At 38.4% G+C, this 26,220-nt stretch overlaps 1 protein-coding gene across 3 annotated transcripts; it reads left to right on the forward strand.

Moving 5' to 3' along the window:
- The first annotated feature begins 1,237 nt into the window (after nucleotides 1–1,237).
- Nucleotides 1,238–25,990, forward strand: LOC131445964 (M-phase phosphoprotein 9). 3 transcript variants are annotated; one of them, XM_058616782.1, is made up of 24 exons: nucleotides 1,238–1,327; nucleotides 4,250–4,521; nucleotides 6,033–6,180; nucleotides 7,884–7,973; nucleotides 8,054–8,562; nucleotides 10,057–10,222; nucleotides 10,393–10,465; nucleotides 11,203–11,306; nucleotides 11,746–11,850; nucleotides 12,582–13,066; nucleotides 13,433–13,567; nucleotides 15,139–15,226; nucleotides 15,820–16,035; nucleotides 17,315–17,362; nucleotides 17,464–17,528; nucleotides 19,652–19,753; nucleotides 20,949–21,179; nucleotides 21,261–21,448; nucleotides 22,062–22,316; nucleotides 22,429–22,549; nucleotides 23,423–23,514; nucleotides 24,089–24,288; nucleotides 24,589–24,657; nucleotides 25,122–25,990. In XM_058616782.1, exons 2-24 carry the CDS (start codon nucleotides 4,280–4,282, stop codon nucleotides 25,221–25,223), a joined length of 3,834 nt encoding a protein of 1,277 aa, XP_058472765.1. In that variant the 5' UTR covers nucleotides 1,238–1,327; nucleotides 4,250–4,279; the 3' UTR covers nucleotides 25,224–25,990. The 3 variants fall into 3 exon arrangements, with proteins under 3 accessions (XP_058472765.1, XP_058472767.1, XP_058472766.1); XM_058616784.1 differs by having other exon boundaries at nucleotides 21,261–21,424; XM_058616783.1 differs by lacking the exon at nucleotides 1,238–1,327 and adding an exon at nucleotides 3,604–3,717.
- The last annotated feature ends 230 nt before the right edge of the window (nucleotides 25,991–26,220 follow it).

Consider the following 26,220-nt stretch of genomic DNA (forward strand, 5'->3'; position numbering starts at 1 on the left):
ATATCACTACTAAAAATGTGATATATAATGAATCATATCTTTGACTCAACAACACATAAGATGGAAAAAAAATGAATATGTATATATATATATATATATATATACATATATATATATATATATATATGTATATCTGAGAGGAAGAAATAATTATATATGGCCATTATAGCATAAGCACACCTTCTTTCCTAAACTTCTTTACAGCTACTCAGACTTTGACTAAACTTTATTGATCCCTTTGGATGACTCCCTCAGGGAAATTAGATGACTCCAATCAAGAACAGAAAATAACCGAGAGAGTATTAGAAGAGGTCATTTAACCTGAGTAATTGAAGTCAAGATAGCTGTAAAACCTAATACATACATTTAAGTTTGTTTTTTTAAATGTACAACTACATTGGTACTGAAGGTAAAGCTAGTGGCCTGTATGACATTTGCACAGTATTGTATATTGTTTGTTTCCCTTTTTTAATTTAGCATAAATACATAAATGAATCTAATTCAAGATTCAAGATTCAAAGTGTTTATTGTCATATGCACAGTAAAGAAACACGTTTCCCTGTACAATGAAATTCTTACTTTGCTGTCCACTCAAAAACACCAGCATAAAGTAAAAAGTAAAAAAGAGATGCTTTTGTAAAAAAAAAGTATAAATATACATAAGAAAAATATAAATATTACAAGAGACTAAAATAACATATATGCATAAAATAAGTGTAAAAATAAGAACTGTACATAAAGTGAACACAGATTTAAAGTGACACACAGATTTAAAGTGACAATGTTTCAGGTTTTAAAGTGACGGTAACAGATAAAAGTGACAGTGTAACCAGGTGACAGGATTATTGTAGTCCCGTTCAGCTGTTGAGGATTCTGATGGCAGTGGGGTAAAAAGAGTTCTTTAGACGGGTTGTCCTGCATTTGGCACTCCTGTACCTCCGTCCTGAGGGCAGGAGTGTAAACAGTCCATGTTGTGGGTGGGTGCTGTCTTTGATGATGGTGGCAGCTCTCCTGTGGACTCTGCGGTGGTAGATGCTGTAGATGCCATCAGGCTGAGAGGTGTAATGCTGGTTATAATTTTTTTTAGCTCCACTTTTCTGTCTTAAAAAATGTGCACGCCCCCTTCAGATATCAGCCAATAAAAACAGGTTTTGAAAGTGACAGCCAATCACTGCTCTTCATTTTAATCACGTTCTGTCCAATGGCGTCGCAGCCTGTAAACGGCACAGTGGCCAGCTATCTCTGCAGTGCAGTGTCCAATTAGCAGCTAGCGAGCTAACTTGTCTACATAGAGAATTATGGATGAAATGATGACACAAGTCAACGGGTACGTCAGCTGCTCTTTAATGGTGTCTGTCTCTCCTTCTCTTCTCTGTCACGCAGTGTCTATTCCGCCGTGTGTCATAAATCCACGCGCCCTGCCTACGCTGTGCTTTACAAACCTGTAATACACCAACTTAGCTCAACTTAGCTAGCGAGCTAACATTTGAATTGACTGTACGCGGTGGTTGCAGCATCTGAAGCTAAAGAGGCTAATGTAGCGTTTATCATAAAGATGTCCCGTTAGCCACTGTGTTGTGTTTGTGTTGACGCTGGTGAATTTATATTAGCTATTATATCAAGACTGGACAGTTCAGACCACGCTCTTTACATTACAGTATCATTACATGATAATATGACACATAACACGGACAGACAGGAAGAACAGGTCATGTCAGACAGAGAGGAGAGGGAAGTGGATGCAAACGTGATTTAACGTTTACGTGTTTGGTTGTGATAAGACAAGATAGTCCTTATTAGACACATAGCGGGATAATGTACAGTGTTTCAACAGTAAACTCAGCCAAAGGTACAGGTAATTAAAAAGAACAAAACATCATGCATTTTGAATTTCCCTTTTCCATATCTATCTATCTATCTATCTATCTATCTATCTATCTATCTATATCCATTATTTTCTCGATTAATCGATTACTTGTTTGCTCTGTAATATAAAATGTTGAAAAATGTTGATCTGTGTTTCCCAAACCTGGAAATTATGATATTCTTGAATCTTCTGGTCTTATTTTGTCCACAATCCAAAATTGTTCAGTTTTAATGATTTCTTTGTCAAATGGAGCAAATAAATCAGAAAATATTCACACTTCAGAAGATGAAAAATTTGGAAGCTTGATTTAATCGTTGAAAAAACAACAAATGTCATGTCAAATGTTGATGATTCATTTAGTAATCGATTAAACATTTATTAATCATTGCAGCCCTAGTTAGTAACTAGAATATATAATGCATGAGCTTAATATTTAGGGGCCCTATTGTAAATGTTCTGTTCATTACAGAATATGTTTAGTAAATTTAGATTATCTTTGCCAAATAGAGGAAACATAATTTATCAATACAGACAAGAACTTTTTAATTTTTGAGTTTGGAGTTAATTTAGACATTTATGGCTTCTTCAGGTCTGTGGTTGTAAAACTTTTCCCTTGAGGTCGTCTTAAATATATGAATAGAATATTCAATGAGAGGAAAATACATATACAAAATGCAAAAGGAATAAACATTAAAAAATAATTAAAAAAAAGGGTATTAAAAGTAATGTACAAATATACAAATACACACATATACATATATGTCATGTAGGAAAGTTACTTGTAAAAAGTAGGAAAGAACCTAATATATTTAGAATATATTTGTTATGCTTCTTAATATTCATTGTAACAGAAAAAAATAGCAGTGAACTTGAACATTAGATATCTGCAGGAAGAAAATTGCAATCTTAACCTTTTTGAATACAGATCACACAGAAGTAGTGTTAAACTCCTGTTTGATGCCGGGATGTTATGGTTAAAATTAACAGATATAAAAGTGGTAGAAAATGGATCGATGGATTCTCATTTAGTGTGTCCTTGAGGACTTTTTTAGCAGTAGGGACAGGGACTAGAAACTGTTCAGACTGTGCAGAGGCTATACGTCACTGAAAATGTCACTTCTCTGCACGCTTGTTGAACACGTGGTATAACACTGTAGCTTTGACATTACATTTCTGTACTGGCACTGCCAGGTGTCAGTCATGTCATGGTGTTGTAGAGGCAAGTTAGCATAAGTGTGTTACAGCCCCCACTATGACAGTAGTATCTGTATGAGTGTGTGTCAGTGCACTGGAAAGAGAGATGCAGCAGATCAAAACGTCACAGGTGAAGTATACCTTGCTGATTTGTGTGTCTATTCAGATGTTAATAAACAGAATAAAAACAGCAGCAAATGCAGTGATGGTAGTGTTGAACATCACCTTAGGTGCAGTGTGGAATAAAGCCAGTTGTTGGCAGCAGTGGTCAGATGACATGATCTCAAAAACATCCATCGCTTTCTGTTAAAGATGAATGAAATAGCTGTTGTAAATTCTGTTTAGGATAATGTTATTTAAATAAACTGTTTATTGAAATATGTATCATGGTTTCTGTATTGTGAGTATCGTACCATGGGGTTGTAGGAAATAGTAAAAAAAAAGCACTCCCACATGTCATGACATGTGCTTTGATCTTGGTTCCTTTGGTACATTAATTATTTGTTTTTTATATCAAGGATGTGAGAAAAGAAATAAAGGAAGAATCAAAAATGAGGCACTCATCCAACATTACCAATGCCATCTCACGTAAAGAGCAAAAAGAAAAAGAAGACTAAGAGAGAGAGAGGGAAACAGTGGAGGAGTTTGAACACAAGGTGTGCAGAGGAAAGTGAAAAAGGCAGTAAAAAAGAAAGAGGCAGTGATGCAACGTTGTAGATATTAACTGCTGTAAAACACCAACCATTGTAAACATTCTGGTCATATCCACACTGAAACAGAACATCCCTTATATGTTCATTTCTAATTGTGCGGAAAAATTTTTTCTGTAAACACTGCATCGTTTAAAGAAATGTCACACACAACCAAGATTACTCTAAATGCTGTAGTACTGTATGTGTTCCGCGCCTGTATCTGGCACTATAACGCTGCCACAGAAATACACCAAAAATGAAGAAGAGGCGAAGGATGCACACAACGCTGGGGTGGTGGTCTGTGAAAAGGTTATTAATAAGTGCCATTTTGATTTTTTTGTCACGCAAATATAGTGTTTAAGAGCTCCCAAAATGTCTGTTTTGTGTGGATAAAATGCCAAAAAGATACAAAACTTCTGCTGATTCTCCTAAACTCGATCTCGTTTGTACTTCTGCTGTTCTGAGTGCTCCTCGTTTCCCTCTGCTTTGTTTGCAGCTGTCAGACTGACCCCCTCTGCATGGGCCCATGAACATGTCCACAGATGACAGTATCTCTGAGGACGTGTCCAGCTCAGGGGCCTTGAGCCATTGCCACGTCAGTGGTGATAGGGATGGGGGTAAGGAGAGTGAGAGCTCCCTGGTGTCCTCTGAGGGGACGTCTGCCTCTGGCCTGGCAGTCTCAGAGGACAGACACGCGGCTTCCCAAACAACAGGAGGCGCTGTGGAGAGCAGGCCCGCAGACAACACACCAGCACGCAACAACATCAGGTGCCTGACTGTAAACACACTGATAGAATGTATGCGTCACATAATAAAACAACAATACTGACATCCCCCACACATGCACACACTCACATTACATCAGTCAAAGTTTTTAAAGACTAAAAATATTATCTGGTTAAAAGCTCAGAGAAACACTATTTCAAAACTAAAACAAGATTAGGTTAAAAGCCAGATTAAAAAGGGTGGGTCTTTACTGCCTCCTTTAAAAATCATCAGTGTTAATGTACTGTAAAAGACATTGGAATATAAAAAGACTGTACAGTTTCTCTGCACAGATTGACATTTTAAACTTTTGATATTGTGGTTATCGGCAATAGTTACTGTATGATTTGAAAATTTTTATTTCCTGCAGATGTGGTTGGGAATGCAGAGTAGTTTGATGTGCGTGTAGTTTTCTTTACCACAGCAGCCCACGTGCAGATCAAAGGCACTTCATTACTTTTCAATGGCAAAATGTTAAAGGTTACAATTATCAATAGCAGACAAGTGTAAGCATCAATGTAACCAAAGGAAGTGAAGGTTCTGATACCAGAATGGCTGACATTGGACAAAGTATGCAGAAGATGAAGACTATAATAAACTGTGGAGGAACCAAGAATGATAGAAGAAACGGAAACTAATTATACATAATTGTACACTAAGAGTGACCCCATAGTTTTATACAATATATACCAGGACTGTAGTGTATAATAATTGTACAATTGTACATTAATGGTGTGTATGTAAAGTAATCAATTTGACAAAGAAAAGCAGTAAAGGGGAAGGGGGAGCCTTGAAATTACCAAACATACTTACATACTTTATAAATGTATTCAGGGTTCAAATTGTGGAACAATATGTTACATTCATCTCTGGAAGAAATTACATCACTGTCAATAAAGATCCATTTAAATGAGAGTGTGTGGATTTTCACCCACATTCTACAGTCTACATACATGCACAGTGTATACAGTAGGTCTATATAAATAATCATGGTAGCAGTGCTTCTTTAGAGACTTATAAAGGTATTGCAAGTAGGTCTCGGAAATTCAAAATTCTATCAAATACATATGTCTCTGTCCTAGCAGAAAAAACAGTACTTGAAATACATGAAAACAAGTCAGTAATTAAGTGCACATTATATTTTTTATCTATTAGACTGATGTATTTTGTGTTTATTTTTTGGCTTGATTTAGAGCAGCCACAGCTCTGGTTTGGTAAATGGTAATCACAATTATTTTTTAACCAATTTTTTAACCAATATTGAGATTATGTTTATAGATTATATATATATTGGTAATTGTAGGGAAGAAAAGCCTGGCCTTGGAAATGTTTCAAACTGCTTTCTGTGCCTCTAAGTCTTGTATAAGTGGAGCACATTAAACATTACAGACATTAAACATTACAGACATTAAATGTAGATTGGAGACACACTGTATTGTTATTGAAGTTTCTTTTGTATTACTTGTTATGGAGGGGAAAAAAAAATACTTTTACTTATTAAAACTTCATTTTAGGAGCCTGTGTCTGAGCACAGAGGAAGTATTTGAACCAGGGAGGAACCTCCCATTCATCAACCCAAGCTCTCTGGAGACCCTCCGGGCTTTGGTCCAGGAGATTGAGAGCAGCGGAGAGACGGACCCTGAGATCTGGAAGGATTGTGAGGTGGGAACATTTTGCAGAGTCTGAAACACTTGACATTTAATCACATGAAAGGATACGAGCATGTTTATGGTGGTGAGAGAGAAATTGCTGCTGTGACAGTTGCGCTTGTGCACTGTGTTTATCAGTATTCTTCACTGTAATGTAATAGCTAGGACACACTTCATCTTGCACTGAAACACTGGATGATTTGTAAGGAGCAGACAACTCTGAGGCAAAGACACTTTCCTGCATAGTTTATCAGGATTTAACTTTTTTGGTCTAAAGCCCTGCCTTTTTGTTAAGTGTTGTATGTTGATATTGTTTTTCACTCCCTGATGAACATTTGTATCAAAAGCACAGCTGCCTAACTAACCAAAATGTACGTGTTTAGCAGATAAATTCAATGAATGAACTATTTATATTGTAAATAATGCAAAGAACTTGTACATAAAAGGTCTCCGACTTCAAATGAACAATAGTGCAGACGAGAACCCATATTGAAGCAACATTGTCGGTGAAGGTCCTGTTATCCAGGTTATAATCTTCTTCAGTAGTTAGCTGTGGGTGACTGGACTTGCTTGAGTTGAAGATGTTTCATCTCTCATCCAAGAGGCTTCAGTTCTGATTAACTAGTGGGAAGAAGCAGGTATTTAACCTCTGAGGCTGATACTTGTCGAGAGATTTGTTAAATTAAACAATGCAGATTATTCACCCCTTCCAGTTTCAGGTTGTTGGTTTCACCTGAGACAAGACGTGAACGGGTCGTTGAGGTTAAATAACACTGCATATTTTTACTGTAATGAGTCCAGTCTGTCTTCCTCTATGTGGTACCTTGGACATCTCATCTCTCCTGCTAGTTTCAACAGTGCTGATACTGTCTTTATTCTTAAAGGAATACTTCACTTAAAACATATCTGAAGGGGTTCACCGAGTTACTTCACTGAGTTGAGAAATATCTTCATTCTTTTGGCGGACACTGTTTACATTCTGGGAATGAGGTCCCATCCCCCTACGAGTGTGTCTAAAAAGTGCAAATTGGTGACGTATTCCTTTAATGTAGATAATACATTTTCAGTAATGTTATTTATTCCCATCTCCTAGTGTCTGCGCATCTGTTGGCTCCTACTCATTACAGTTACAATATGCAATGTTACATAATTACCTTTATTTAATTACTTGTTAAAACTAACATCAAATATACAGTATGCTTCAATATGAGTACTTGTGCACTGCACACTTGTTTATTTGAAGTCAGAGTCGTTTTATGGTCATTACAAATTCCTTTCTTCAGGATAACATTCACTTTACCCAATTCTGCCCCGGACGTCTTGTAGTGATAGCTGTCAATCAAATATAAGAAGTTCCTTGTGGGTGTGATCACACTGAAAGTGAGAAAGCTGCCTGAACTGCTTGCGGTTGTTTAATATGCAGGCGAGGACCTGTGTTGTGCGGGCGTATGTTAATATCTGCGCGCATGCAGTATCATTATTTTCATTATCATTATCAGTATTTTTATTTTTATTATTTTATTTTTATGTCAAACTCAAATGTTTTCAGTGTAGAGCAAAAATAAAGAAATTGACCTCACTGTCCTAATACTTTTGGAGGGGACTGTACAAGTAAAGTCACAGAGCAGTATATTGAGTCACTCAAAGCCCCTTCAGCTATGTTTTAAGACAAATATACGATATTCAACACTTGGTTTCTGTTCTCTTCTGCAACAGAGCCGATGGTTGCACCTATTTCAGCTGGTTGAGAAGCAATACCAAGCGCAAATACTCGCTCAGCAGGAACAATACCAGTGCCAAATACAGGTAAGCTCTCATTTTGGTCATTAGCTATTGTACAGCATTTGTTCATCCAGTGGATTAATTCCAAACCATTTTTTTTCCAGCTGATTCAGGATGAAATCAAGGCCTTGGTTCAGCTCCAGAACCGCCAGACCAGTGTCCAGCCACACACAGACTTTCCTCCATCTCCACGGGTCAAAACTGTTACTGACACAAAGGACTATATTTTCCCTCTCCTCTCCAGTGACTGTACAGTCCCCAAAAATGTGCCTAGTGACCATGACAACTTGGCAGCCTCTGCTCACTCCCCATTTAGCTCTCCTTCGCCTCCCCTCCACAGATCAGAAACCACTAACCAGGGGGAGGAGCAGGCAACTACTGTGCTCAGCAGTGGATACGGGACTCTGTCTGCTTTGGAAATGTGCCTGGAAGCTGCAGGGTCTCCAGTGGAAGAGGAGAATGGTAGTCTAGGGAGGAAGAAGCATCACTGGTCCTCTAACTTCCAGGAAGACAGAGATACAACTGTGATTGGGTGTCAGCAGGGTTTTTCCAATGAGAGGAATGTTGGTGTGGAGCAACTTGACCCATCAGTTTACCAGCAGAGAACTACTGGGTATGTGTATCTTTCTCAGGGGTTGCTCACATTCAGCATCTAAAATGCTTGACAGACATGGAAAAAGCCAGAGTTTTCAATAGAAATGCACGATTATTCTCATAATCGATTAATCTGAGATTATTTTCACAATTAATCGAGTAATTGCTTGGTCCATAAAATCTCAGAAAACGTTAAAAAATGTTGATCAGTGTTTGTCAAACCTGGAAGTGATGATGCCCTCAAATGTTTTGTTTTGTCCACAAACCATAGTTATTCACTTTTAATGATTTTTTTTTTATGTGGAGCAAAGAAACTATTATATAGTATATAAAATATTCACATTTAAGAAGCTGAAACAATCAGAAATCTTCAAAGATTTATAAAAAAGCTTGAAACGGATTAATCGGTTATCAAAATAGTTGACGATTAATTTAGTAATCGATTACTAATCGATTAATGGACTAATTGTTTCAGCTCTAACTATATTGGACTTTTTTCTGATATCTGAAATGCCGATATTTCAAAAGTGCTTGGGCTGATGACCAATACAGACACTGATATTGATACCCTTTTCCCTCAGGTAATTTAGTCTCTTCTGTAGTGAAATTAACATAATATTTTGCATACTTGCATTGCAGCGGATGTACATTTTCTTCATTGTGCAGAAGAAATAAACATAACAAAATAGTAATAATAATAAGGAGGAAGCAGTGCATTCAGCCTACTGTTTTAGTCATTAGTCATATTGGGGGAACAACTCTTATTTATTGTCTTTAAACTTAATGATTCAAGTAAATATTCTAAGACTAAAAACAAAGTACTCTATGCATGTTCTGCATAACATTGCACAAAGACTACCTTATTATTTAACAAATGAAATGATAAACCTCAAATTCTGTCCTGGATTGTACAAAAATCACCAACAAAAAAATTGCCCAGTGTGCTCCAGATTATCTTTTAAACAAATCTCATTATTACGAACAAAATCCCCAAATAGAAATTAATATACTATTACTATACTGTATAGCCCTATTAGGACTGTCAATTAAGTTGAACTAATTTATAATGATCCGTAATGTGTTCAGTTAATTCAAACACCCATGAGTGCACAGAAACACAAGTCTGTCAACTCTCTTTTATTACATTATTAGCCACTGATGAGAACACAGCGGAGGGGCGCTGGGTGCTGTGTGTTTGTACACAGGTGTTCATTTATACGTCACTTTCCTTCAGAGTGACACAGCGAGGGTTTGTTGAGTGAGCCTTGCAGGTTTATCTGGCTTTTCTTGAGATGTGGGGGCTGGCTTCTCCATGTTTCTGCGAAGCTGTCCTGAGCAGCAGGGAAAGCGCTTACAAGTCTACTAGTGGTCATGTGACACTGAAATCCTGCTGCTCAGGAGTTTATGTGTGTGTTTCATCTGTTTCATTTGAAATTTAGTCAACACTGTTCCTTTGGATGAAATTGTTTTGTTTTTTTGTTTTTTTACTGACTCTGACCTCTTCTGTTTGCAGCAACAGCCAATCTTTGACCTCCTGGGCCCAGAGACAGAAACTCAGGCCTAAGAAGAAAAAAAACAGACAAGCTTCTTCCCAAATCCCTGGGTACCAGGAGCAGTCATACAGCCACACAGAATGTCACAGTCCAAATCCCAAGGAGAGCACACACTCCCACGACCAGGTACAACTCAAGAAGTGATAACAGCTGATTCAGTTTGGCAGGGATTTTGCTTGCCCTGAATGTGTAGTGTTCTTATTTTTGGTGTATACTGTATGTTTGTTGTGGTTGCTGTTTGTTGATGACACCCCTGCTGCTGGGATTAATCCACTCTCATCTCTTTTGGGTTTCAGCATCGACCGACTGGGCCGCTGTCCAGTTCTTTTCCTCTGAGGAGGAGTGACAGCCTGATGTCTGAGGCATCAGGTAACAATCCGCTGACACAGACAACCAGTGATGTGGTCTATGGCGTTTTTGCCTCTTTGCATCTTCCTCGTGGCAGACATTCCACATGCCTTCTAACCCTCCACTGGTGCAGCTGCTAATGGCCAATGAGTCAGAGCCACTGGTTGATCGCTGTTTCTTTAGGGCAGACATGAAGTGGATTAGCAACTAGTGTGATTTAGCTGATAAACTGATGCGTCTGTGCAAGAGCATAGAACATAGCAATGATAGAATGTGCCCTATAGATAATACTGCTTTATTAATCGACAACTATTTTCATAATCGATTAATCGGTTTGAAGCTTTTTTTTCATGATTAAAACAAGATTTACGATTGTTTAAGCTTCTTAATTGTTATTATTTTCTTAATTTCTTTGCTCTGGTTAACAAAGTGAATCATTTTGGTTTGTGGACAAAACAAGACATTTGAGAACATCATCATTTCCAGATTTGACAAACACTAATCAACATTTTTTAGGTTTTCTGATATTTTATGGACCAAACGATTCATCGAGAAAATAATCAACAAATTAATCGATTAAGAAAATTCTATATGTGAGCAGCAGCATGACAGGAAAGTGTTGAGCGACACTTTTATCTGTCCATAGTGATAAATCAGGCTTTAGTCTTTCATTCAATTTGTGTTTTTACTTTTGTCTCTGGCTATTAAAATAAATAAATGAAAATGAAATCACACTGTTTTCTTCTCTGTTGTCGTAGGCCTCACCTACTGGCGTCTAAATGACTATGATTTGTACTGGCCATTACCAGACAGCTTTGCCAGCGACGCACACATCCTTCTGCAAGCGGCGACCTTGAGTCTTGTGAGTAAAACATCACAGCTCTTCTTCTGTCTTCTGTCTGTCTGTTTCATCAGTGAATTTTCAACACCATGTTATAAAAACAAGAAACAAAGAACTGAAGCTCTTCAATGCAGCTGTGAAGTTCAAATTTCACATCCTAATTTACTGGTTTGTTGAACCAAGCGTTCTAGTCTATCTTCCTGAATACACTGGTTTTATGTTGTTGTAAAATATCTGTAGGATTGTTGACGTGAAACTTCATGCTGTAAAGTCCTGTTACTGATCTGCTTACAGATGTATTTTAAAAATATATCACTTGTAGCATGGCAACAGCGCCACAGCAGACACTCGCCCTGTGTGAACAGACACACATGAGACGCAATAGATGCTCATCATGCACTGCATGACCCAGGTGTGACAGTGTTGATTAAATCTTCTGTCTTTTCTCAATGGCCTGTAGACTCCATCCCAGGATCAGCAGCTGTCTCTCAAAGACATATATCGGAACAAGCAAAGACCAGATTGGGAAAGCCCTGTTACATCCAGTCCTTCATCATCACCACAGGTACAGTATATCACATGATCACATGACTCGAGCGCAAGAGATCCCTGACTTCACTGGTTTATTCTTAGGAATCAGTGATTATATTATAGTATTAAATTATAAACCTGGAATATTATTATATAAAAAAAGAAAATACAACTGACTGTTGATTTGCTAGTCTAGTTTCATACCATTTATCATTTCCCATTTATTTAATCAATTAGTTAATGAAAACCAAGATGTGTTACTGATTAATCACTTGTTAAAATGCTTTCTGTGCCTTATTCTTTGTGCTTTTTCATATTTATTTTAATAACTTTTATTAAAGGTTAGATGTATAAGAATTAGTGGCATCTTTCGAGGAGACTGCAGATTGTAACAAATGGAGGACGCCTCGCCTAACTTACATTCATTCATTCATTATCTACCACTTTATCCTCCGCATTGGGCATTCATTCTCATATTCACACATACGGTCAATTTAGAGTGTCCAATTAACCTCTGTAGGTTTTTGGACTGTGGGAGGAAACCGGAAAATGCAGTGAAAATCCACGTGCACACAGGGAGAACAGAAAGACCCTCGGTCAGCCCGGGTCATGAACCCAGGGTCTTTTTGTTGTAAGGCAACAGTGCTAGCTACTACTCCGCCATGTGGCCCCTTACTTACATGTAAAAGGTTTATGCTAAGGCTATGGAATCAAAACAGTTTTTTTTATATTTTAAAGCAATTCTCTTCCCTCTTTACCCATCAGATGTTGACTTTGGACCCAGCAGCGAGCATGCATCAGTGGGATCGCACCTCTGGCTTCACTTCACCTTCTCACTTCAGCAGCCCTTCATTTGCCAACCAGCCCTTGCTCAATCCTACAGATGGGACTCCTAGAGATGGGACCCCTGACAGCATGGTGGAGTGTGGCCCCAACCCTGGAGATGCAGACTGTGTCTCTGATACCACCAGTATTTCAGTTACCAGACCTTCCCCCTCCAAGGGGCAAAGCGTGTGGGCAAATGCGTTCCATGCTTTACCGTCTTCCTCCCAGGATAAGACCCAGCCCTGCTCCCTCATCACCAACCAGCAACACAGAGCCTGTGCTCCTTCAGCCAGCAAAGAAGATGGCAGTCACACCCACACCAGCACCCTGAAGCCATGTCCACCCTCTGGTGCTAGTCTGCGGCTTGCAGTCAGTCCACACGTGGAGAGAGCTGCACCACTGGAGGATCCTGTTGTCCTTTCCCTGTGAGTGTAGTATATTAAAACAAATTAAAAAGTAGGGTGTAACTTCTCAATATGAACAAATGTCCATTACATTCAAACCATTGTCAAATAAGTTTTGATTTAGTCTACCAGCTGCACACGACTCCGTAATTATGTACAGTACATCCTCAGTGGAAAGGAATCGTGTGCTCTACAACAAGAAATCTGAATACGTTGTGTTTTATTATTGTCAAAACCAAGCAGCAGCTCCTTGAGTGTCTGTGGTGCTGTTTTGATTGTGCTACAGTATGTTACCTCAATCAGACTTTAAGATATCTTCCACTTCAAACACAGCATTCATTTATTCTGATTTTTTTTTTTTTTTTTTTTTTTTTTTTTAAACCACAGACTACGTCAAAACCTGAGAGAGAAGCACTCTCGACATGTGGCTGACCTGAAAGCCTACTATGAGTCGGAGATCCAAATACTGAGAGACAAACTCAATTTGACTGAGGAGAACGGCAATGATGTCCTCATCGAGAGGTTTGTGTTCACTGCATTTATTTTTAGCATATTTTATTGTAAACCACACACAAAAAAAATCTATGAAAAAAAAAAAATATATACTTAAGACAACTGTAAGACTGGTGAAAACCAACTTCTTCTCTCCTCTTTAAGGTCCAGAACTGAGCAAACATACCGTTTTATTGTAATATATCCCTAACTGCAGATATTATTTACAGATATTTTACATGACATAGAGATTTAATATGTAACATTTCTTCATTAAAATATCTAAAGAGAAGAAGAATATATACAGTGTATTGTCGGAGTAGTGAACTTTCATTCGTCAAAATGTTCCTGTCTCTCTAAATACATAGGAATCTTTAAAAGAATATAGTAACAGATCTTTTTTTTTTATTTCTTTTAAATGACTTCATCTACAATTCTTTAAAATTTGCATAAAATGCTAGGACTCCTGCAAATATGACAGGTGACAGATGAAAGCGCTGACGATCTTCTCAGTATAGTTGTAGTGAGGCGTCTAATCCAGGGTTTCCCCACCCTGCTCCTCAGGGAACACTGCCCTGCATGTTTTAGATGTTGCCCTGCTCCAACACACCTGATTCAGATGGTCAGCTTGTCAACAAGCTCTGCAGAAGCCTGCTAACAAGCTGTTGATCTGAATCAGGTGTTTTGGAGCAGGGCAACATCTAAAACATGCAGGGCAGTGTTCCCTGAGGACCAGGGTTTGGAAACACTGGTCTAATCATGCTCTTCACTAACGAGCAGAGAGAGTGAGGGGAAGGAGGGCGAGTTAAAAAAGAAGCTGGAATACAAAGTGACTTTGGGAAAATGATTGAGAGATCAATCATTTAATCGGGACTTTTGTTTGTTTTGAATGAGTGAGAGAGAGGAAGAGTGATCCTTGCAGCACAAATGATAAACTGTGCATTTTAGTTATATTGTTTATGATTCTCAATCATCACACCTTCTGTATATCAGCAGATATACAGACATTATAATATTTTTCTCACTAAAGTCGCTGTCTGGATCAGCCACAATAAACATCTCTTTTGGGTTCTAAAATAATATATCAAAACTCCAGTGGAATGAAAGGGCATTACTCACAAATCTCTTGTGTCCACTAGAGAATATAATGTATCATCATAAATCAGATACTAGGAAAACAAAAACGGTCTCTAAAAATAAAATAAAGCTAATGTTCAGCAAAAAAGACGAGGAAGGTAACAGATTAAGGTCTGCTTGGTCAAAACTCCTCAGCTCCACGCCGATCACACATCGTAGCATATACAGTAAAACAGTATTTCTAATTTTCCTCCAAGTACCACCAGATGAAGCTCATGTACCACTAGTGGTACACATACAATAGTTTTTGAACCATGGTCCTAAATAATAGTTAGTGCTCCTTTTAAGGTATCGGTCCTGTACAGACGCACATACTGTATGTACTGTTAGGTGTGTCTGAGGTATTCATTTGATTTTGACAATATAAATAATCATAATCAGCAATATACAGTACCTTACCTTGATTTTTGGTCCATGTTATTTATTTAACCATATATTAATGTGACATTTTTGTTAATCCACAGGTGTGAGCATTTAGAAAAAGCTCTGGCCGAAACCACCCGTCGTGTTCAAGAACTTGAGGCGACTAACAGCTCGCTGGAGAAAAAACTGGTAAGGTTTAGAACATTGAGTTTTTCTCAAGTTTGTGACTTTTCAAGCTTGTACTTTCAATCAATCAATCAATCTTTATTTATATTGTACCTTTCATACATATATAATGCAACACAACGTGCTTTACATAACAACCAAAAAACATCTCTCACTCACTGACACATTTACCCACCCAGATATATTTATAAACACAGCTAAGACAAATGAGCATGCACTAATGAGAGTAAAGAGAAAATGATGTCTCTATTCAGAAACTTTAAATTGAGCCAACTATATTAGAACAAATTTGGCCCCTCTCTTGCCTTGTGAAATGAATTACCTTTGCAACTTGTCACCTAAAAACCCATCTGTATGATTTGTTCTTGAATGTAATTACTTTTGTTCTTAGTCATAAATCATGCATTTCTTCAACACAGTGAATTAATCACTCCTGCATGAAGGCTTGTTCCTAAGTGGAGCTCCAGATGGCTTATTAATATTTTGTAACTGTAGCACTTTGTTAAAATTGGACATCAGTAACTTCAGTGACAATCTAAGCCCTGAAAACGAAAGCTTGTTACTCATGTTGACTCATGTGACGTCTGGTTTTATAGGCAGAATGGACGGAGCGATACGCCGTTGCAGGCGCTACTGTGAAAACTTTGCAGCAGCGGCTAGAAGAAGGCAAACGCTCCAGCAAAGAGAAGGACACGCTGACGGCCCAACTGAAGAGCCGTGTATGGCAGCTGGAGGAGGCGACACAGAAAGCCTGCAAGGATGAAGATGAGAAGGAAGCCAGGAGGGACAGAGAGCACAAGATGCTGCAGGATGTGAGTCTGAGAAAACCCCCCCAAAACATCTACATACGGTATCATGAGCACCAGTGACTTATTTAAATGATACTGAAAAGATCTCCCGACATCATATGATTCATGTGTTTGTTTACACCACCATGGGGGCAGGAAAAGCTTGTGCAAAAACGAATGTCACCAGGGCTGGTTTTAATCCGTCAGGGATCACTGCACACTTTAAATCAACTGAGACTGAGCAGTATATCACAGAGCCTGACAGACTGAATATATCTGACCTCCAAACATTATTCCAGACCTGCAGTATTCTGACAGTTTCAACTGATAGCTTATCATACACTGGAGAATGCTTAGACAAGATAAACAAGATATTCAAGTTAATAAGCATTGGATTCTGCACCTAATATGAAGGGATCACTACAAGGTGGAATCCATTGCCTATTGATTCCCCATTGCTCCATCGTCTATACTCACTGCAGGTGTTTTATGTCAGTGATCCACTCCCACTGTCTCTCGGGATCTTTAGTGATCTGGTAAAATGTTTTCCCTTTGCTTGACCCCGACTGTGGATAGCACAAAAGCTATCCACTGTCTTCAGTTTTTATGAATACAGCTTGTGAAGAGACCAGTTCTTTGACATTATTAACTGATGAATTTGTTGCCTGGTCTGTAGTAGGGCAGCAACTAACGATTAATTTCGTAATCGATTCATCGAGAAAATAATTGACGGATTAATCGATTACGAAACTAATCGTTAGTTGTTAGTAATTGTTTGGTCCTTAAAATGTCAGAAAACGTTAACAAAACGTTGATCAGTGTTTGTCAAACCTTGTCAAACCCACAAACCAAAATGATTCAGTTTGAAGGATTAAGAAAATATTCACATTTAATAAGCTAAAGCAACCAGAAATCTTGTTTAGATAATAAAAAAAAGCTTCAAACTGATTAATCCATTATATTAGTTGATGAGTCATTTAGTAATCGATTAATTGAGTAATTGTTTCAGCTCTAGTCTGTAGGTCTATAGATCTAAGGAAATATTCCCCTTTAACAAGCTAAAAAAAACAGAACATGTTTCAGTGATTAAAAAAACAACAAACATACATTCAAACCGATTAATAATCGATTGATCTTTGTAGCCCTATTCCAATCAGGGAAAGGCACTTTGAATTTGTTTTCCATTTAGGGAGGCATTCATTTGAGCCGACTGATAGATACAGTGCCTGCTTAATTACTGATGTTTTTAATCAGACTGTTTATAATAAATGTGAACTAAATATTCTGTTGTTTGTTTCCCCAGCTGCTCAGAGAGTATGACTTTCTGATGAAGGAAAATGAAGGAACAAAGGTGATGCTTCTTTTATTGGAATATACTGTACATTCATGTACATATTAATAACATGGGACACAGAACCGCATCTCAAGATATGATCTCTTTTGTATTCACAGAACAAGCTGGTGACAGCAGAGAACAAGCTCGTTGATGCCAATGATCAGATATCAGAACTGAAGAGGTGAGAATTAAGGTCACTGAGTGAGTGAGAAAGCGAAAGCATTTGTGACCTTGACCCATTTTGACTGATACATTTTATTTTGTCAGCATTTTAATTTGTGAAGGTTTGCCTTTAATTAAAAACAATCAATTAATGTGAGATCTGTATCCCTTTGTCCTTTTTGCATGACACAAGAAAGAACCCCAACCTAAAGTAACTAAGTAACTTTTACTCTGAGTAAATTGTAAACAAGCTACTTTTTTTTAACTTTTGGACCAGTACATTTACTTGTAGTAAATGTAAAGTACAATTTTTTATCAGAATAGTGGTACTTTTACTTGAGTAGAATATGTCAGTACTCTTTCCACCTTTGGCCTTCACATGCCAAAACGTATATTTTTCATTTGTATAGTAAGCTTTGGCTTCAAAATAAAAAACACACATCTGCAGTAGATACTGTACAGGGTGGTTCAAGATGGTATATTGACTACAGTAGACTATACTACACCACTGATATACACCTGTGCTCAATCACCTGTCTAAAAGGAATTGTATGATTTGAACACAATGTGACAATGTAATCCAAGTATTCAGAATGTGTTACACTGTATGTGTATGTTGTTGTAAAGTGTTCCTGAGCTCTGGTACAGAGATGTGACCTCATTGCTCTAGTCTGGTTATTGGCTTCAGGTCAATGAATGTCACATTGACAGGCTCAGTCAATTCTGTGGAAGGAAAAAAAAAAGTTGCAGCATGGTGCTGTGAGCAGAAGTAAGATGAAGAGCAGAGCTTTCATCAGTAGAGGCTACTGATTTGGTTTATTTTGTGGAGAGTATGTCAGGATTAGCATTTTATTATTATTATCTGCTGCTGGTGTAAACACACAAATTCTCCCTCGGTTAGGGCCGATGTTTTTAGATGAAGGACATAGTATACAAAGAATGTCAATTTGTTTCTCTTCATGAAGACCAAACAGAGGCTTATGCTGTAAACTGTTGGGAAACGCAGCTCTTCCAATCCAATCCAATTTTATTTGTAAAGAACTTTAAAAAAAAAAGTGCTGTACAGTAGAATTATAAATAATAGTCTTCTTCTTCTTCTTCTTCTTCTTCTTCTTCTTTTCCTTTCGGCTGCTCCCTTCAGGGGTCGACACAGCGAATCAACCTCCTCCATCTCACCCTGTTCTCTGTATCCATCTCTCTCACACCAACTAACTTCATGTCCTCTTTCACTACATCCATATAAATAATAGTAATATTTAAAATAAAATAGAGTAAAAAATAACTAAACAAATTTTAAAACAAACAAACAAAAATAAATAGAGACATAAAACACGTGAGTAGACATAACATCTCACCCATAAAATGCAGAACAACAGGTGTGAAAGTGAGGCCTGGCTAACCTCAACATAAAGGGCATTACAGTAGTCTAGACAGGTTGTGATAAAAGCATGAACAAAAAAGTTTTTTTTATCCTTTTTTTTTTTTTAAGAACAGAGCTGATCTGCTTGTCAAGATTTAGCTCTTATCAGACGTCATATCAATCACAGAGCCAGAAAGTTGAAATTTGACAATCAAAACGCAGAAGGTTGTAAAATGTTGTATGTTATCCACGATCATAAGATAATGGTAGATAATGGATTTACAGAGTAAGTGCAAAAGATATTGTGAGGTAACGCGTGTCAAACCAAAACAGGAGACACTAATTAGATCAACCACATCGTGGAAGCAGGCGCAGTAATCTACAGAAGTCACTGCTGCATTTAGGGTCAGCTTTGGGTCATTTTATTTCTCTGTGTTGAGGGAAAGGGTTTCACTGAAGCTAACTGATTCATGAGGACATTAAGAAAGAATGTTCCAGGAGGCTGAGAACTCATAGACCCAGGTCTAGACCTGAAATAGGCCTTTTTAAATAATCCCTTGACATTATTATTACCAAGGCTTGACAAGATATAATTCAAAGGTTTTTTTTATCTGGTAAATGATAAAATGTTTCACTGCTTTTACTAAACGTTTTCAGACATCTCTTCCTCATGATGATCTCCTTGTTCATTCTAACATTATCTTTCCAAAGACCCACAAATACATGAATGTTTCTTCTTCTGGTGAAGAGTTTTCTTTTCATATGACTGTCTGTTTCCTCAGAGTGATTTCCAAACTGGAGTCTCAGGTGAAGCAGCTGGAGCATGAGAATCAGGCCAGAGCGCGCCAGGCTTACCACAACAAAGCACAACCTTCTGGGGCTGGGTAAGCATGGAAAGACTAAACTGCACAGTCTTTATTATCATTATACAAAAAGTACAACAAAATGATAAGTTGCAGTCCCATTCATTGCAAACAGAGCAATCTAACTATCTTACTGCAATGTCACAAAACTTTACTAAAACAATGTACAAGGATAAAGAAAAGAAAGGGAGAAAATTACAGATCAGTGTATAAATAAATGTGTCTATAGATGAGAAATATGTAGTTTAAATAGTGATAGTACCTCATTGCATGGTTAAACATTTTGAGGGTATTTTTATTTTTTGATTGCACCATATACTTAACATTTTATTTTAGCTGGAATGTTGCACAGATACACAGGTGGAATATTATTGGTAAAAAGAGGCATAGCTTTCAGCGTTTGTTTATTTGTTTATTGCCCTGCCTGCACTAGATCCAATACAGTGTCACAGATGAAAAAAAGTAAAATCGGAATACCTAATCAGAATAGTTTGGGTCCTTTTGTGGATAGGATATAATTCAGGGGTGTCAAACTCAAATGACCTGGGTGTCACAACTGAACAAGGACTTGGACGCAATCGCAACAATCTTTTATTATGAAAGTGCAACAAAAAACCACATATCCTGGATGCTGAACCTTAAATCTTTATCTTGACTTATAGGATATGACTTTGGCCTTTTCGAATACATTTCCTTTAGGCTTCTCCCTCTCTAGAGGTTTCCACAGTGAATCGCCTGCCAGTCATGCACACATTAATTGATTTGGCAGAGAGATTTTTTTTCTATGCCAGATGCTCATCCTGATGCAACCCTCACATTTATCAGGGCTTGGGACTGGCACATGGCGTGCTCTGGATGTGGCCCCTCCTGTGGCCGGGGTCAATTTAGAGTGTCCAATTAACTCAGTCAATGGTAGCAATGAGGATTGGGCACCATGCTCAGGGGAACCCCAGCCCTTGACCTGTCACGATTCGAACTGGCAACCGGCATTTTAAACCTTGAATTTTGATGATACTGAAAAATAGAAGTGGAAATTAGACATAACTTCAATCCAGAGGAGAAAAAAAAGTTCAAATACATAATTTCAGAAATGTCAATTTCCACATTTTACTCTTACATATGAGAGTCTTATCATCTCAGGGAATGTTATTGTCATTACATTGTTTTACCTGTCGTGTTCATATAAAGTTTGAATTTCCTCTTGACGTGTCCACAGTCTTTTCCACCATCCGGACCTGCTGCTGTCTCACAGTAAAAGCAACGGAGAGTCTGATATGGACCGTAGAAAGACGCCCCGTCCTCTGCCCGACCAGATGAACGGTGGAAGAAAGTCCCTCAGTCCCTTCTCTCAGTCAAGTGTCCACAAAAGGTCACACCATATGTTTAATGATCAGTCGCCCGGACCTGGGAGCTCTGTGGACATGTCCTTAACTGCTGGAAGCTACAGGTAAGATTGAATAGTTGTGGAAATGTCCTCAGCTGAAGATAGTGACGATATAGAGTGATTTATGGAAATCCTGTCTTGCAGGTGTGCGTCCCCCCCAGAGTGTGAACAGTCTCTGCCTCAGAGCAGAGCACAGGAGCAGAGCCAGTGGGAGAGCGGTCGGTCTCAGGTGTCCTCTGCCCTGACACCCATTATGAGGGCCCTGATAGAGCTGGAAGATACCAGAGCCACACAGAGCCGGGCCCCCTGTAAGAACAGCTCCTCCACCTACAGTATGACTACATCCACTCAATTTATATAGTATAGTATAGTAATAATATGGTCATATGATAATATATTAATTATATGATAATATATAACCTATACTATAATATTACACCTATACTTACAAGTGGTCAGGCAATTTGATCACAAAAAACACATTTTAATGCCAAGTTTAAAGGGGTTTTATGTGTTATGTACAGGAGACAGTGTTTAGCACGCTGCCTGTTGGAAGACTGGTGAACTCAAACAGGTTTTTACGCTTAGCTTGTATGTGAACAGGGACAGGCCTCTCCTGTCTTAGTATTTTCTTATCATATTCCTACAGTGGGTGCATTATGAACCAGACATTGCTTCAGTCTAATTCTTGTTACTTTATGTATTTCTTGAATGTTAGAATATTAATATACAACATCGTGCCTGTCGCATGTCTAAGTCCTAAAGCATTATTTTTGTTTTAATTAATGCATACAGTATATAATTATATACTATACTTATAATTGTAGTATATGATACATGCAGTATATAAAGTTGTTCATAGGCAGATGAACAGTGACCTGTGTTGTACAGTATATGTGACAACTTTAACGTCTGATTGATCAGGTCTGTGTTTTATCTCTGCAGGGGTCGGCAGTCAGAGGCCCACTGTGGGTTTTGTGGAGCGGCAACATAAAGAGCCAATTCAGGAGCAAGCCAGGCTTCAGGCTGACAGAGACGTGGTTCAACCTGGAGGATCTGTGGCTGCAGGAGGAGCAAAAAGACACAGGGGAGCAGAAAGAGCTCCATCTATACTGAGGCCTCAAAGGACTCTGTCTCCAGAGAGCCACAGATCCTCCTCACTGCCTCCAGAGCAGCGAAACATACCTCCAACTACTCCCAGTATGTACTCCCAGTCATTCCACACTCACTTTGCCTTAAAGGTGACATTATTTTTCTTTCTTCCTTACCAATATAAGTTTGAATTAATGGTGTGCTATTCTCCTCTGTCCAGCAAAGAGAGAAACCATACTCCATCCCATCTCCGCCAAGTCCAGCCCCAAGCGCTGCCCCACTGACAACTACTCCACTGCTTTTGATCACATGCTGCCAAGAGAGGAACACCTGCAGAAAAGGTGAGACACACACCGCATAATATGAAGCATAACAACAGCTTACCTTAAGCAAACATTGAAAATGTATTTCCTGCTTTTTGTCCTTTACATCGCGGCTTGTACTCAAGGGTACGGCTGGCCGATCAAATCGCTCAAAATCACTGTGCTGGATATCGGGGAGAAAGAAAGAGTTATAATATGATACTATCCAGAAACCTTAAATTTCGCACAAATGCTTCACCAAGCAGTCTATAAAATTTGCACTGTTTATTTCTTCTTCATTGGAGCAGAACATGTGTTTTACAGATGGAGTTTTATGTTTTTGAAATGGCTGGTCAAGGTTGAACAGATAACAAATTGCAGATTAAGGAGTAACTAAACTAGAACTAAAGTTCTGAGGCTAACTCCGCCCAATGCCTGATTTTGAAAATCTACGAAAAGTGGGCATCAGAGAGTGGGGTGGGGAAGGAGGGGTGATTGAGCACTGCAAGGGGCGTGATGATCGTGTGACAGCAAGCGCAAACCACTACCGCGTTTAGGGGATTAGTTACTCTTTAAACAAGCAGTATTGGGGTTGGTAGAAAACAAATGTCTTAAAGAGTTAGAGTAGGGTGAGCTGCTTTAGTCATTTAATGTCCAAGAGTCAGTGTTTAATGATAATTTAACACAAAAACATACAGACAGCAGACACATCTGTACAGTCAGACTCCGTGTGTTCACTATTTGCATACATGGAGTGAGATCCAATCCGCATTATGTAAATGTGCCCCTGACCCATCTGTTAAAATCATACATACAGTAGAACTCACAGCAACATGTGAATATTAAATGCTGACCTAGTCAGAGTAAGATACAAAGAAGGGAGTCAATGTTAAACCATAATGTCCTTTACAGGTTAAATGGCCATGCTGACCAGAGACGTCACTCATTCCACTGCAGCAGTCCCAGGAAGAGACTACAGTTTACATCAGCAGAAAGAGAAGATGGTAATGTATTCAAAATCAAACTTTGTAAATAATCAAATACTTGTAAATAAAATACTTATATGTCCCCCCAATGGTAAGATCAGATTATGTATCCCTGTGTGTTCTGTGTTGTCAAATAATAATAAAAATAATGCTGTGTTGCTAGACTTGTGGGTTCTCTGGCTTTTTAACTAGAAATTATTGAATTAATTAGCCCTGTGTTAACCCTTCTGTTACCATCATGTCATCGCCAACAGGAAAGACTGTTAGTGAACTAGAAAATTCAAAAACTATGGACTGGCGATGTGTCCAGGGTGTGACTCTGCCTTTCATCCTATGTCAGCAGAGATTGGCACAGCATCAAAGATTCACCAGCGCGTCACACGTTTGTGACGTCAGCTACTCACTACCGTAATTCAATAAATAAAATATGTGAAAAATGTTACACTCTGCAGCTTTAGGTACCAAATACATTTAAAATCAGCCAGTTATAGTCCTTCAACTGATGATGTTGACGTGCACCGAGAAGCATGCTCGTCCAAAAAGTTCCTTCGCAGTTTTCTAGTCATAAATCCGACTCTTTCGACTTTTTCAGACCATCGGCAGCCAGATTCCACCGGCACTGTGAACCCTCGTGATGGAAACTCCCAGCTGGGCTGGGAGGATCAGACGGTCTGTGGTGGCTCCGACCTGCACGACACCTATGGTGACTCAGCTCCGCTTCTCCTGGACAACCTCAACTCACTGGCCGAGGCCGAGAGACTGTTTGACGAACTGACGCAGGAGAAGCAGCAGGTGAGTGGGCTTCTCGTCAGCTGTGAAGGACATACACCCTTCCCTCCATTTTTTATATATCCAGCAGAGATGAGAGGTGATGTAGTAAAAGGGCTGTGCACTTGTTTCGGTTAAAGAGGTTTACAACTCTGACACACAGGCCTCTAATCGCCCACCAATCTCTTATGTAACGTGAGCTTCATTGTTTTTAAACCACAACTTTTATTTTTAGAAAGTTCATATCCATGACCTTCTCTCTGCCCGCTACACACACACTGATTGCTTTTAGTAATGGTCTGTGTGTTTATGTGTGTTACACAGATCGAGGCAGCTTTGAGCCGGATACCTGGCTCAGGGGGAAGAATGAGTCTACAGAGCAGGTTAAATGAGGTAAGCCTCTCCACATTATGTTTCTATAACATTCCCCCACATTTTACTCGCGCTGTTTCAAGGAGTGGGCGAATCAGCGTCTATGTCACCGGAGAGTGGGAAGAACACCTGTACATAGTTTCCATTTTTGGGCCTGTTTTTGCACGAGAGACTCAAAAAATGTTTACATTTCAAATTTAACACACAAAATCTGTTCTTCGTGTACAACTGCAGTGGTTTTCCTCATTTTAAATTGTTAAAACAGTATTCTAACATGCACTAAACTGTAAATAACTGCCAGATATTGGAAGTTATTCTGGAAAAATGGCCAAAAGCACTTAGTTACAGGACCTTTTCTGGTCCTTTTTATGGTTAAAGTAAGCAAAAAACAACAACACTTCACAGTTTTGATAAACAAACTTGACTTTTATTAGAGTTATATTAATAATTATAATTAATGATGTCTGCTTCATTGTCTCCCTCAGGTGGCCTTAGAGAAACGTCTGGACAGAGTGAATCGTGAGCTGGGATGTCTCCGCATGACTCTGAAGAGATTTCACGTCCTCCCCTCCTCTGCCAACATTTAGCAACATCTGTCTATTAACGACAGTGTAGATGCTACAGCGGCGTGTGTGGCATTTACACACACACCAGTGATTGTCCTTTACTCGCTCTCTGTGCCATAACCCCACCTGTACACCATAATTTTTATACGTATGAATTATTATTATTATTACTCTGGGATATTTTTTATGTCGGAAAAAAAATGTAAAGTATATTTTTAGTAACACACAGATTTGTAAAGTGGTTTTACTTTTTTAGTCTCACAGAAATATTAATCTGACATGTTTTCCTCGCCATATTTAGGTGTAGGTTTTTAAATAAGCTGAGTTTCAGTTTAAATGTGAGCAAATTAAAAGCAAAGACTTTCCAGTGCAGTAGACATTCATGGACTTGGCTGCCAATTGTGTTCTTATGTTGACTGAAGTTTTTTTCATTTGCCAAAGTCATGTTTTATACTGCAAAGATTGTTGGTGCATTTTTAACTCTTTTTTTTTTTTTCCTCTTATTTTTATTTGGACCAAATCATCAAACTTGAAGGAAATATTTGTTTACTTGAATCCACTTGACTTTTTTCTTTGTTTACTTTACATGACCACTGGTCACTTTTATGCTTCATATTTTAAATTTGCTGCCCACATTTTCAATACACACAAATCCTTGGGCTTCTTTTTCCCCCCTCCTTGTTCTTGAAAGTTTTTTTTTTTTTGCACTGCTTCTATTTGCCGTATGGTTTTTTCTACGACACAACTTCACTGGAAACATAACAATAAATCAAGTTTTTTTTTTTAAATAATTAGAAGTGTTGCTGTTCTTTTGTGTGATAATCTCTGTTTTCAGTGCCGTCTGTCTGTCCAGATTGTATAAAACACAACCATATCCTGTACATTTAAACCTCTGTCTCTCTGTCATTGTTTAAACTTACTACTTACTACTATTCTCATTTAGTTTTGTATAGTTTTATGGTCATGTTGTGCATCAGTGTTTTATTTGTTTTGCCTCTGTGGGTACGTTTATGGACAT

Source organism: Solea solea, chromosome 19 (genome assembly GCF_958295425.1).
Source record: "Solea solea chromosome 19, fSolSol10.1, whole genome shotgun sequence".
Lineage (NCBI taxonomy): Eukaryota > Metazoa > Chordata > Actinopteri > Pleuronectiformes > Soleidae > Solea > Solea solea.

Bases quoted from the DNA above. Each gene is read 5' to 3' on its own strand.
- LOC131445964 (XM_058616782.1), top strand. From the start codon at position 4,280: ATGAACATGTCCACAGATGACAGTATCTCTGAGGACGTGTCCAGCTCA. The intron at 6,181-7,883 runs GTGGGAACATTT...CTTCTGCAACAG, and splicing joins AGATCTGGAAGGATTGTGAG to AGCCGATGGTTGCACCTATT. The intron at 23,515-24,088 runs GTAATGTATTCA...CGACTTTTTCAG, and splicing joins ATCAGCAGAAAGAGAAGATG to ACCATCGGCAGCCAGATTCC.